The 13289-nt window shown below is 43.8% G+C and overlaps 1 protein-coding gene and 1 long non-coding RNA gene across 7 annotated transcripts; both read left to right on the forward strand.

Moving 5' to 3' along the window:
- The first annotated feature begins 792 nt into the window (after positions 1-792).
- On the forward strand, positions 793-4664 carry LOC101771266. Of its 6 annotated transcripts, none has more exons than XR_002678189.1 (6): positions 793-943; positions 1243-1341; positions 1417-1485; positions 1568-2792; positions 2868-3026; positions 4215-4664. It is a non-coding gene; the product is annotated as an uncharacterized LOC101771266 (long non-coding RNA). The 6 variants fall into 6 exon arrangements; XR_002678188.1 differs by having other exon boundaries at positions 1417-1479; XR_001164405.2 differs by lacking the exon at positions 1243-1341.
- A 5513-nt stretch (positions 4665-10177) lies between these two features.
- On the forward strand, positions 10178-12996 carry LOC101771531 (glycosyltransferase family 92 protein Os08g0121900). The gene is made up of 2 exons (XM_004972921.3): positions 10178-10616; positions 11160-12996. Exons 1-2 carry the CDS (start codon positions 10415-10417, stop codon positions 12716-12718), a joined length of 1761 nt encoding a protein of 586 aa, XP_004972978.1. The 5' UTR covers positions 10178-10414; the 3' UTR covers positions 12719-12996.
- The last annotated feature ends 293 nt before the right edge of the window (positions 12997-13289 follow it).

Below are 13289 nucleotides of genomic sequence, written 5' to 3' on the forward strand. Positions count from 1 at the left end.
CAATCTCGATTCCGAATCGGCGATTCAATTGTGGCCTCGCCGTGCCGCCCCATTGAAGTTAGGGCCGTCTCTTGGGCAGCTCGCCCCACAACCGCTGCCACCACAGCCCCCGTCTCCGTCGTCCCTTCTCTAGCCCACACCGAGAGATAATGAGCGGCAGACCCTGCAGCTGCATGATTGAGAGCAGAGGTGCTAGCCGTGGCTTGGATTGCCCATGGGGGAGATGGATTGGGAGGAGCTGGTGCTGTTGTCGCTCGGATAGGAGGATCAGCGGAGGAGATGGCGTGCTTTGGTTGGAGCTGCAGCTAAAGTCGATGGAGAGAGAGGTGATGTCATGGTGGTGAATGGTCACGTTGGCGCTTGAGTATTTTGGAGATAGAGTTAGCGTGCTGGTGGTGGTGGTATAGGGCTAGCTGGATGTCTGATCTGCTCCTGGTGCTTGTCGGCAGGAAGAAGGGAGAGCTATTGATTGCTGCTGCGGTCTTGGTGGAGAGAACAACAGAGAGGAGGAGGTGTGTTCATGATTTGAACTGTTGCTTGCCCATTTGGAGGAAGAAAAAGAAAGAAACTAGCTATTGGTGATTGCTTGCTCGGTGGAGGCAGAGGGAGAAGAGAGGCTACAAGGAGTAGGGCTGGTACTGTGTCTTTGCTTGAGAGGAGCTAGCTTGCTGGAGAAGAAGAGGCAAGGAGCATTTGTAGCACATTTTTAAGAACATATCACAAGTACTAGCATGTTCTTCAGAGATTGTATTGTTTTATGAGTAAATTTTATTCCTTTTATTTGTAGATTAGGAGGGTCTGGAGGATGCCGTGACCTGCTTGGAGAAGCGCCGCTGCTGCCGCCAGTGGTTGCAAGTCGCGATCTGATGGCTGGGCAGGCGTTGTTCCGGCGAGGTGCTGCACAGGTAGAATTGAGGAGTTTTTACCCGCGGCGATGCCATTGGTACGGACCAACCATGCCCTCGAGAATTTCATCCATCATGTTGTATAGCAGTAGCTTTTTATGCTTTTGGGTCTTATTCTGAATTTCTGATCAAACAAATCAATCCAAAAGATAAAATAGCCCCAGCTTCCACTTCAAATAACAAAGATTTACTTCCTGTATTCATGAATGGTTACAAGTTATTTACTTCCTGTTGAAGAAAGGCTACCAGCTATCAAGACAAATGCTACAGATAGTCAGTTCTGCTCCATGTCAGAATTCAGTACTTCAGTAGCATTTTAACCTCTTAATGTTTGCAGGCATAATCTGAATCATTCTTGGTTGCTTTCCAAATTATATCATGTATGCTAAAACATGTCAGCTTAGCCTGTTCGATCTTGTGCCAAACCTGTTCTATGGTGCGTTTCAAATATTGAATGCTCAGTGGGCGCATTGGTTGTGCTTGTGCATGATTTGGTTTCTTCCAACTGCAGTCAAAAGTGGCCTGACAGACAGTCTTGGACCAAGTACTTCAGGAATATGGTCCAGCCGTCCAGGTATGGGTGAGTTTACTTATTAGTTTTAGTAGCATCAAGTATATATCTCAATATGATATTCTTATCTGACTCACGCTTTTTTTCTCAGGAATGTTTTGATTGATTCAAAAATCACTTCCTTTTTATACTGATGAAGAATGAACACAGGCAAGGAATAGATTTCTGTCCTTTTGCAACCGGCACTCATGTTTGTTTCAAAAATAGTTCAGAGTTAAATTCTCTAAAAGCTTGCTACTAAAAATATTAGTATGCATATCTCCCCTAAAGCATAGTGCTGAAACATTATGTCATTGCAATCAGCCCCAAATCCTTGATTTGGCCAGGGCGAATACACATTGAGGGGGCCTTGCCTCCTCCTTCCCGCCCACACCTTCATTCTTTTCCTCCTCTGATCTTAGAAAGCATACTAAACTTCACTCCAATCTTTCCCCTTGACGGGCACTCCAGGACCCGCCTACGCTCGTGAAAACCCAGGTCGGTCCTCCGACCAGATGTGTGGATAACGAGGCTTTGTTCAGAGTTTGCATAACTTTCGTAAATAGTTCAAGTTCAGTTTCTCTGAACTGATGCACTTCTTGAAGGGTTCTATCTGAATGTGCATCAATGTAGCATTTAGTTTACACAACATTTTTCCATCAGCTCGATTATCAATGTACCATTTAGATTACACAACATTTTCCTGTCACATCAAGTTTACTTGTAAAAGTCCTTCAATCCATATTTCTGAATTTTGATGGCAAGATTCTTTGGTATTCACCTGTCACATTGGTTAGCACGGTAGGCATACATCTGTCAAATGTTTCTGTTCTTGTTCGTATTGACAAGGTTATACCCAGTTCTCTTTATAAGAAAGGGGAATCATTCATGTTTGCCATATGCTACTGTAAGGTTGCTTTTATTCTTTCTGGAAGCTTCTTTTGGTTGCTTTCTGTTTCAGAGTTCTGAACTTTCAACTTGATCTACATATGCCAGACATGCAAATGATTTGGCTTATGCACATAGGATGCATTTCACACTGATGTTACCAGTGAAGGAAGTACCACAGATGAATACAGAAATCTATTCCAGTACATGTTACCATACTACCCTTTCTTTGTTTGTATTTTCAGTTTTGGAAAAGGTGGAAATGGCAATCACTCAATATGGAGGGCATGTTTGATAATGCAACCTGTCTAGGCACATAATAGGTCATGCTTTAAACTTGCAGCTTATCAGTTCATGTTTAGGATTTTTTCCTAAGGCATTAAGGAGAACCACGAGTTTCAAGAAAATGTGATGGTCAGAACCCCACAGGTGGAGGAGGGATAGGTTAGGTACGTCGGGTTGTCAGAGGCATGTCCCGACACAATTAGGCATGGTTATGCCGTGCATCTGAATTCTGATCACAGTTGTGTGTAGATGGAGTGGTCTCTCTGTTCTTGCGACATCCAAACCAGCACCTAAAAGAAGAGTGAGAAATGGCAACAAAGAGCTTGCTGCAGGAGACTCAGTTTTGGCATCGAACAAAGATGAAGACTCAGGACTCAGGTGATGTGACCACCAAAGAGGTACTTTGCTTTTTTCCCCTTTACTTTATGTGTCTTTAGTGAGCATAGATACTCATCTTAGAAAGTCCCCCCCCTAATAGTCCCTGAGAATATGGTTGTTTTACTGTTGAAAACAAGATGAGTGCCTATAGGCCAAACATGTATTTTTATTCTGATAGTAGTAATATCTGGGAACAAGGGCAAAAGATCAGAAAGGAAGTGCTGGTGCAGTAACATAGCAGAGCTTAGTTGGTTTCTTTTTTTTTTTTTTGGTCACAACTGGTTTCACTTTGTGTTTTATATAAAAGTATCAGAACAAGGTGTTCACATAATGATGCCCTGTGTAACTAGCATTTTCTTGATAGAGGAACATAGGCGGTCCTTTGCTATCATGAATGTTTCCTTTAAGAGTTCTCACATCACTATGGCTAATACATAGAATGTATGATATGATTATCCATTATTTGTCAGGTTTTCTGATATACAGATCTACAGCACCATGTTTTCATTGTTTTAGAGTGGGTTTTCTTTTGGAAAATTATAGTTATGATATGTGTTAGGCTCACTTGCACCAAGTTTGTGGGCAGGATGAGATATTTTCTTTTGTCGTATGGATATATACTTATTTTTTCGAAAACAAATGTTCACAAAAGCTATGAGGATGTCAGTCAGATTAAACAATGAACTCAATGGCCTACCAGGATTCCAGAAGGAGCTAAATAGCTTATCAAATGCATGCAGACAATGTGGCAGGGGAAGTAACTTTGTTAGAAGTGTGATATTGCGGCTGTTAGTTGAGCTGATTAGGCGATGATGTGCTAAGAAAATCCACTATGACATATATAAATGACATTGCAACACTAGCTTATATAGCTTATATGAACTTATCTAGATTGTGTGTTTTAACTTCTAGATTGCTTAGATAAATAGATAAAATGATGCTTTAGGACAGATATAGTCGAGTACTTGTATTTACAAGACAATGTCTTTTGTTGCATGATGACTATATGATTTTGTTTCTTCAGAAACTTTACAATCTATATATCATTGTCTCATATACGCTTTTCCTGCATGAATTCATATCTGAGTTCAGCCACTTGCCTTTCCCATATAGTTAATCACAACTATCATACATAGTTGAACATTCCTTTCCCTGGAGTTCTCTGTTTTACATCTTCAAATTGATACAAGTTCTGCAAAGTTGTGCAGGCATTGGTCACAGCTTTGGTTGGCCTTGTGGCATAAACACGAGGCGTTGAGGCAAGATTTTGCAAGTTCTGAACTTGGTGTGATGCTGAAGAGCCGAGCACAATGGATATACATGTGATGGATGATGTTTCCCTCGATAATAAGGAGAGGGTGTTTAGTTCTTTTTCTTCTTGCATATAAGCAAAAGAATATTAGATAGAGAATAGTGGATCATATATATCTTCCCTACATCTTCCAGTGTATCACATGAATCTTCTTGCATGAGATTTTGTTTAGCTCTATGGTAGTCAAGTTAAATAGATTCGGACCAAATAGAAGATAAAAAGAACTACCCTTGTATTGCTAATAAAATCGTTTGTGTATAATCGGAAATACCATGGAAGCTTGAGTTTTTTCTTGTAAATAATATTTTGGACCTTTTAGAATTTTTCAATGATTTATCTATGTCAACCACATGTGCATTCAGCTAATTTCTCGCCTTCAGTATTGCAGTTAAACACAATTTGATGTGGTATATTATGAGGGTTCTACTGAAACCGCACGAGCACATATATGTGTTATAAAACTCCATTTTGGACAAAGTGTATGTCTTCATTGTTGTACGTCATTACGGATATGCTGATGCTCATAGAGGGAATTTGTTTGGCCCGTAGCAACGCACAGGCATATACCTAGTATTGATGGTAAAATCTAAAATGAGAGGGCTCTCGTTTTAGCTTATCGTGAGAGTCCTCTTGACCGGGAAAGGTAGCGATGATTACAAAAAAGGAAAGAAGGAACAAATTGATCGATGGATTCAGTAGAGCTTCGGAATTTGGGGTTCGGGGTTGGAGGTGGTAGGAGGTGGCCTTGCCATTGTCGGAGGCGATGCCGATGAGGCGAAGGTCGGTGGCTAGGCGGACCGGAGGAAGTTGGAGGAGGATGTGGGGAGGAGAAAGATGAGGAAGTTAGAGGGAGAAGGGAGACTACATGGATGAGTCATGGGTCAGGGTGGGTCCATGCAGGTTGCTACGGGTCTCCCGTTAGTATTAAAAGGAGAGGGATCTCTGATCGACTCTTGAAATGATTCCAATCATGTGATGAAGATATCTAAATATTGGGTTTTATACAATATCCTTCTAGCTAGTGGTATTTGCTGTAGGAAATTTATTACACCTTTTTCATCAATTAGATCAGATGCAGGACAAATTGAAACTTTTAGATATTTGTTGAAAGACACTGAAAAATGCTGGTTTTGTCAGAGGACATGCTTTCTTTGCAGTAATTTACCAAGCTATGGAAATAAGGGCGACAGACGACCACCGAATTGGAGATCAAAAGAGGTTCAGTCCGATCTGAATGTTGCTTAACTGAATTTGAACGCACCGTATGCCAATTATTCTACTCTCGAATGGTGCCAAGATTTCACTCGTTGCTCTACTGAAAGTGTTCCGTGTGGTCATTTATAACTCATAATGGTAGCCCATAATCCTTAGAACACTCCGAAAATTGCATCTGGGACTAAAGATGAGAGACATTGGAGGAAACCAAATCGATTGCCCCAAAAGTTGTATATTTTTATTGCAAACATGCAGCAAATGAATATACAGTTTCTTAATGTCAGAATAAACGGGGTCACTGTGTTTTTCTGAACACATCGGAGGAGACTCGGATTTCTTTTTCGAAAGGACTCACTGGGTCCACTTTAGGTTGGAATTTCTGAGGTTAGGTTGGACGCTAGTTTGCTTCTCGGCCTCTCCTAGACAACACGGGGCTGGTACTACTTGAGCTGGTAAGCGCGCAAGTACATTGTTGCACCAGTGAGTACCCTATGCGCCATGTAGATGTAGAGAAAAGAAGGTGAGGGGAAAGGAAAATATTGTTCTTTCATGAAATAATCACGTCGTAAGCTAAATTTTAGAACTATGAGATAACTACTCCATGAATTATGGTTGCCACGCAACTCATAATATTTTTTCTATACACAAATTAATGAAATAGAATTACTATGAAATAACTTAAAAATACATTGCACGGATTGTTTGTTAGGTCATCACGAGATTACGTATCAATGTACGAGACCACTAATTAAACAATATCAATATACTTGTATCACCTACATATGCGGAGGAGGGTCCAGGCGCTCTACACTAATGTATAGAATGTGTCGAGCTCTTCAACATCGAATCCAACGTTGCAGGTTGTTTACGATTGCGCCGTATTTATCCAGCACAAACGTATACATTTTGTCCTGGTACAGCTTGTAGACGAAGCATAGCAGATGACCTTCACTGCGGCCGCGTCGTCATGAGTGGATTTTAGACCAAAATTGAGAGATGGACTATTGGTGCAGGAACCATTATATATTTTTGGAAATATCTCAAATTTATTGGAATCTGCGATCTAAATGGGGGCATGTGCCCCACTAAGTCTTCCTTGGATTCGCCTATGCAGTATGCACACGTCCGCCGTCGAAGTCAAAGCAGCTAGTGACTAGCAAATCACCAGTCTATTTCTCACAGCTCAAGAAGATGAGAGTAGATGGAGCCGGCGTTATTCTACTCCCAAGTAGATGCAAAGAGTCCACTCCTTACTCTACTGAAATGTTGTGTGTGATTACTCATAACTCATGAATGGTAACCCATAATATCGAGAACAGCACAAATGTTGCATCTGGGATGAGACACTGGAGGAAACAAAAATCATTTGCTGCTGGAAATTAGTCTATGTGCGAAATGCTTTCTTTGCATATAAGCATTTGAGATACATGTGTAGTAGTGCTTTCATTGATACTATATTATATACAAAAATGGTCTTGAAATGATCCCTGCAATCACATGATAAATGATAGGGAATCCAAATGTTGGATTCCAGTACCCTTCTAGATATATGTATTTTTTTTACAGGAAATTTGTTGCACATTCACTTCCATCTAAATGAAGGTCCCTTGTACATCCAAACTTTTAGATATTTGTCCAAAGACCTTAAAAAGACAGTGGTTTTACTGGAGGACACACTTTCTTTGCAATATTTAACCAGGCTAGGGAAAATAACTGAACTGGATTTCAGAGGAGGTTCAGTCCAATCCGAATCTGCACATATGACATGTCAATTATGAACTTGGAAATGTTCAGATGAGAATCCCTTTCCCAAATGGATGCAAAGAGCTCGCTCCTTCTTTCATTCCTTTACTGGGAATGCTGTATGCGGTCACTCATGGATGATTATGACTCTGACAACACCTCCAAAGTTACATTTGGGACAGTTGAAAATGAGACATTGGAGAAAACCAAATCTTTTGCGCAGCTGCAGATTTGGTTCCATCCAACACTCACCTTCAGCTTCCAAATTCTTCAGAGAAGTTTAGTGTATCTGCATTACTTGCACTACGCATGATCGATCTGAACAACTGAACATGAGACATTGGAGGAAACCAAATCTTGTGCATAGCTGCAGATTTGGTTCCATCCAATACTCACCTTCAGCTTCCAAATTCTTCAGAGAAGTTTGGTCTATCTGCACTACGCATCATTTGATCAGCTGAACATGAGATATTGGAGGAAATCAAGTCTTTAGCATCGCTTTCACAACAAGATTTGGTTCCATCCAATACTCAGATTCAACTGCCCAAGTTTTGACTCTGAATTCCGATGGTAGCCAACTCACCACATCTACTTGACGCTGCAATGGTCGATGCCTACTGATAGAAGCGCTGAAGATAAGATGTTGGAGAAAACTGAACTCCTGAAACTGTCTGTCACTGACAAGGAAGAGTTCAGTTTCCTACAACTCTTACCTTCAGAGCTACCTAACAAGATGTTTGGCTTGCACTGCTTCAAGCTTATGTTGCTGCCCTTTTATACACACAGTTCAACCTGAAGATCATGTGCTGCTCCATTCTGATATTCCCTGTCATGAGTAGTGCATGTCCAAAAAAAGTTCTGAAAACAGTTTGGCGCTTTAACAAACTCTGACCAGAAATATCCTTGCCATGCTTTTGCATTTCAGTTCAGGTACTTCTGCTTCCTAAAAAAATTCTTCATCAGCATGGCATGCTCCATTTAAATGGTGTCAAACTGTCAATAATGGAGATAAATAAAGCATAACTAAATCTTCAATTACTGCTATATGATCTGACACTTTTTTATTTCTTCGTGAGATTTTAATGCCAATAAATTCAATACGGGCAGCTACTTTTACAGAACCAGTAGCCTTAGCAGTTAGCATCAATAGCTCACAAGTGATCGGATTCTCTGAAATGTTTTAATTTACGTGCTGCTTCAGAGTTCAGAGTCTTCACTCTTCAGAGTAGCTGAAGAAGATATGGACTCCCACAGGCCATGTGTCTTGCATTGTACAGAAAGGCAAAACAATTGCAGGAACAATAGGACAGTCAATAAAGTATTTACTATCTAGGACAAATGTCTTTTCCGGTATGGCCTCCACATTGGTTGGAGTTGGATGCAAGTTTTCAGGAACAACTCTCTCTCTCTCTCTCTCTCTCTCTCTCTCTCTCACACACACACACACACACACACACACACACACACACACACACACAAACAAACAAACAAACAAACACAAAGTACAGGTCATTAACAGGGATCAAGGCAGAGATTAATATGTATAGATGAACCTTTAGTGGACCACATTTGACCTTTTTTTTTGCCCTTTGAGGTAGGGCATACTTGTCTACAGCCTCCAGCTTCCTAGATCAGGACCAAGGGCAAAATTATAGTATTACTCTTTTTCGAAAAATGAGCAGAGGACAGCTTATTAATTGCATTTGCAGGTGCAAATTTATATCTAACATCATAAAAAAACTAACTACACCATGTTGCTAGTATCTTATGTTTAGGTCAAAACATTTCTGCAAAAGTGCAATTAGCTGTGAAATGTGAATTGATCTGATACAGTATTTTGAGTAATTCAAATGCAATGGAATTGATAATTCAGATGACTTTTGGCATTAGAGGAAAGGGACCGAGGTTTCACGTGCATATGAAAAATGCCAAAACATTGCAATCAAGTAGGGCAGATAATGGTCCAAATGAAAGTTCTTGTGACCACAAAAATGAACACGTAGAAACTTTCATTGTCCAGATGCAACAACCATTTAACCAATCAGACAACAAGCATATATACTCACATTAAAAAGTATTAGACGGCAGGTAATTAATCATCAACTGATGTAAAAGTGGGACACTAGAGATTGAACCTGACATTCTAAAACTAATTGGAACTAATATGCACCAGTAATTTGTGGGTATCTATAGTTCAAAACATGCTGAAAACCAGGAGCTTATGTTCTAGTATTAAAATTTCTAGAAGCATGAATCAGAGTTTTACATCCAGCTATGCTAAATCAGGGGCTCATGGCAGTATGGCACTCTCTTTCTATGCTCTGCCAAATCTGACCTTTTTTATTCACTGTACTTTTGTCTCCAGTCTATAATTGCTTTAAAACAAAGCAAAAAAAAAAAGAGAGAGTGGAAATGGAAGGAACACCTGGCTCTTACATGAGAAACATTACTCGTATATTCTCTTGAAATAAATAATTTTCCCATTAGACAGGCAGAAGCAGAATTACAGAATTAGAGACCTTCCCCATGTGCCACCAATTATTGTTGTCCCTTCCAATCACCCAGCACCAACACCCATCCCCACCTCAGCAACTGACACGGTGGACCCACAAACACTGACCCCACTGTCATACACCGCGTCCCTCCGAAACTAACCACCCAACGAACCCGCCGCCCCCATTGGGCGGACGTGCCCGTGCCGTTAGACCCGACCCCACCTGTCACCGATGCACTGTCCAACGGGCCCACACGTCATTCCCAGCCACGCGCCGCCCCACCGCCTTGCGCGGGCGGCCTCCCCCCACCGACATGTGGGGATAGGCAAGCCTCCATGGCCCACCCGTCAGACTCGTGGTCGCCGGGTATAAACTGCCCAAGAGGCCACTCTGCAGCAGCAGGGGAGTCTAACCAGCTTCCTTGCGGACGCAACCACCGCTTCGGATTCGCCGGCCGCCGCCGCTCCGCCTCCTCGCCGCTCACGGCAACCGACCGCGGAGAGAGGCGTCGAGGCGTGATGCTTCCCGCCGCCCGGTAGCGCGTTGCGGATGCTGTGGCCTGTGAGGCTCTCTGCCGCCGCTTGGGGATCTGGGCTGCTGCTCCGGCCGCGGTGGTGGTGAACGGCGGCGACAGGCGCCGGCGATGGCGATGTCGGCGAAGGAGAGGAAGCTGAGCAGGCTCGGGAGTTGCAAGGGTAGTCCGGCGGCGGGAGGCAGTGGAGGTTCCCCCGCCGCGAGGGGTCACCGGTCGCCGGCGGCGGGGCCGCAGCGGCGTCTGTTCGCGGCGCTCTTCGCGTTCCTGTGCGCCGGCGTGGTCGTCCTCGGCGGCGTGCACGTCATTGGAGGTGAGGCTTCCTTCCCATTCCCCATCTTCCCTCGGCTTTCTGCCTTCCTCTGCCGTGAATTGGATCTTGGTGGGGTTTAGGTTGGTCGCCGGAATTGTGTTGTCACTGTAATCTTTGTGCTTGGAGCCTGGTGGGATTAACAATGATTTCGGTTATGAAAAAAAATTATTTTAGTTACGAATTTGGTATGTGGTTGGTGTTCGTTGTTGGGGAGTCGAGAAAAAAGTCGGCTCCTTTTTGTGGGGGTTGCATAGATCTGATGGGGTCTTACCACTCGCGCAAAATTGCAATTTTTCTCCTTGGATTCTTGCGTTTGTTAATGAGTTCATGGGAGCAGGAGCAGTTTGGCCTTCCTGGGTTTGGAACGTCTGTATTTTATACTCGTGGTGGTTTTGCGTTTGACTGATTAGTACTAGAACAGGAAAAAGATCACGTCGTCACATGAAGAATGTGTGTGTTGGTGCTTCTGAATTCAAGCATGCTAAATCCGCTTGGTTCGTTTCTTTTCTGCGCGAGGTGCTGATTCTCTTGTCTCTGATGCAGCATCGTTCCGGCCGGTGCTCAGGACGGCGTGGCCGTCGGGGACGCTGAGCGCCATTTCTTCTGATGCCGGAGCGCGGCAAGCTGGGGTTGGTGCGGACACCGTGTTGCCGTCAGTCCAAATCCGGCACGCGGTTGCCTTTCCGGACCGTGTTCTCCTGATCCTCAAGAACGGGTCGTCGCTGCCAGCTCCGGAGCAGTTTGAGTGTCTGTACTCCCCTGCCAATTCCTCGGAGCTGCGCCACCAAGCCCTCTTGGCTGTGTCCTTGCCAGATGGATCCAGCGTCGTCCATTGCCCTGCTGAGCCATCTGGTGTGGACGTCTCTCTGTCCCTGTCCCTGTCACCTCCAGTGGCGCCGCTACAATGGGACAGGCTTGTGTACACCGCACTTGTTGACAGCAGGGACAACTCCACCGTTGTGTTCGCTAAGGGGATGAACCTCCGTCCAGGCCGTTTGGGTGTGGCGTCACGGTATCAGTGCGTCTTTGGCCGGGACCTATCGAAGCCGAAGCATGTGCTCACCTCCCCTTTGATTTCTGCAGCACAGGAGATTTTCAGGTGTGTGACACCAGTTCGCATTCGCCGGTACCTGAGGATGTCAATGGATGCCAATGGCAATGGAGACAGTGATGACAAACCTATGTTGGTCTCCATCAGGACTAAGGGCCTGAGGGATTCTACACTTCCCTCAATTGCTGAACCAGAGCCACTTCCTCGGTATAAGAGGCATCGACGGCAAAAGGCACACTCAATGTGTGTATGCACCATGCTGCGAAACCAAGCAAGGTTCCTCCAAGAATGGATCATCTACCACTCACATATCGGTGTGGAGCGGTGGTTCATCTATGACAACAACAGTGATGATGACATTGAGCAGGTCCTCAATACCATGGATCCATCAAGGTACAATGTGACGCGCCATCTGTGGCCATGGATGAAGTCTCAGGAGGCTGGTTTTGCACATTGTGCTCTCAGGGCCCGAGAGAGCTGTGAGTGGGTGGGGTTCATCGATGTCGACGAGTTTTTGCACTTCCCTGGCAACCAGACTCTACCAGATATTCTCCAGAACTACTCAAACAGGCCGAGGATCGGTGAGCTCAGGACTGCATGCCACAGCTTTGGTCCATCAGGTCGGACTAAAATTCCCAAGAAAGGCGTCACAACAGGCTACACCTGCCGGCTGGCTGCGCCGGAGCGCCACAAGTCAATTGTCAGGCCAGACGCATTAAACCCATCACTTATCAATGTGGTGCACCATTTCCACCTGAAAGAAGGGGTGAGGTATGTGAATATTGGTCAGGGAGTGATGCTGATCAACCACTACAAGTACCAAGTTTGGGAGGTGTTCAAGGACAAGTTTTCTGGGCGTGTCGCAACCTATGTTGCAGATTGGCAGGATGAGGAGAATGTTGGATCCAGGGACAGGGCACCAGGATTAGGGACCAAGCCGGTGGAACCAGAGGATTGGCCGCATCGGTTCTGTGAAGTATATGATACCGGTCTTAAAGATTTTGTTCATAAAGCTTTCACAGATCCAGATACTGGAAGTCTTCCATGGTAGATAATGGGTAATCACTGTATTTGATCTGGCACGGCTCACAATTGCCCGCATGGAGATGCACAGACAGGGAAAGAAACACAAAAAAGAGTTAGGTAGAAGAGTGATTTGCTCTTTGGTAAATGTTAGTCTTAAGGTTTTTCATGTTCTTCTTTTCTATTAGAATCATCTATTTTTTTACATATGAATTCTTTGTAGATACAGATAGGTAGCAGGTTCACTGTAAGTTTTCTTGATGAAAGAGGAAATGAATAGGATGACTACTTGACTTTCTTTCTTCAGTGGTTTTACATTGCTGTGTGCTCGTAGCCTTGTACTGATGGGTAAGAATACACTAAAATTTCAGCACCTGATTTGATGGCCACTAACTCTGCAAATGCAAACTTTTTTTTTCTGGATAAGACTACACTCAGTTCAGGAACCACGAGCTGTGGTTAACTGGCAGTTTGTGGTGTAGACAAGGATGGTGCACCACCCCTGGCTCCATGCTGTTAGTAGTGGTCCTGGAAGAATATTTAGCTTCTCACTTCTTAGAGAAAAATCACACCCAGAACATTTGCTTTACATTTACATA

This window comes from Setaria italica, chromosome VI (genome assembly GCF_000263155.2).
Source record: "Setaria italica strain Yugu1 chromosome VI, Setaria_italica_v2.0, whole genome shotgun sequence".
In the NCBI taxonomy this organism is placed as follows: Eukaryota; Viridiplantae; Streptophyta; class Magnoliopsida; order Poales; family Poaceae; genus Setaria; species Setaria italica.

Excerpts from the sequence above, each read along its gene's own strand:
- LOC101771531 (XM_004972921.3), top strand. The coding sequence starts at position 10,415 with ATGGCGATGTCGGCGAAGGAGAGGAAGCTGAGCAGGCTCGGGAGTTGC. Across the intron at positions 10,617-11,159 it reads CGGCGTGCACGTCATTGGAG|CATCGTTCCGGCCGGTGCTC; the intron begins GTGAGGCTTCCT and ends TCTCTGATGCAG.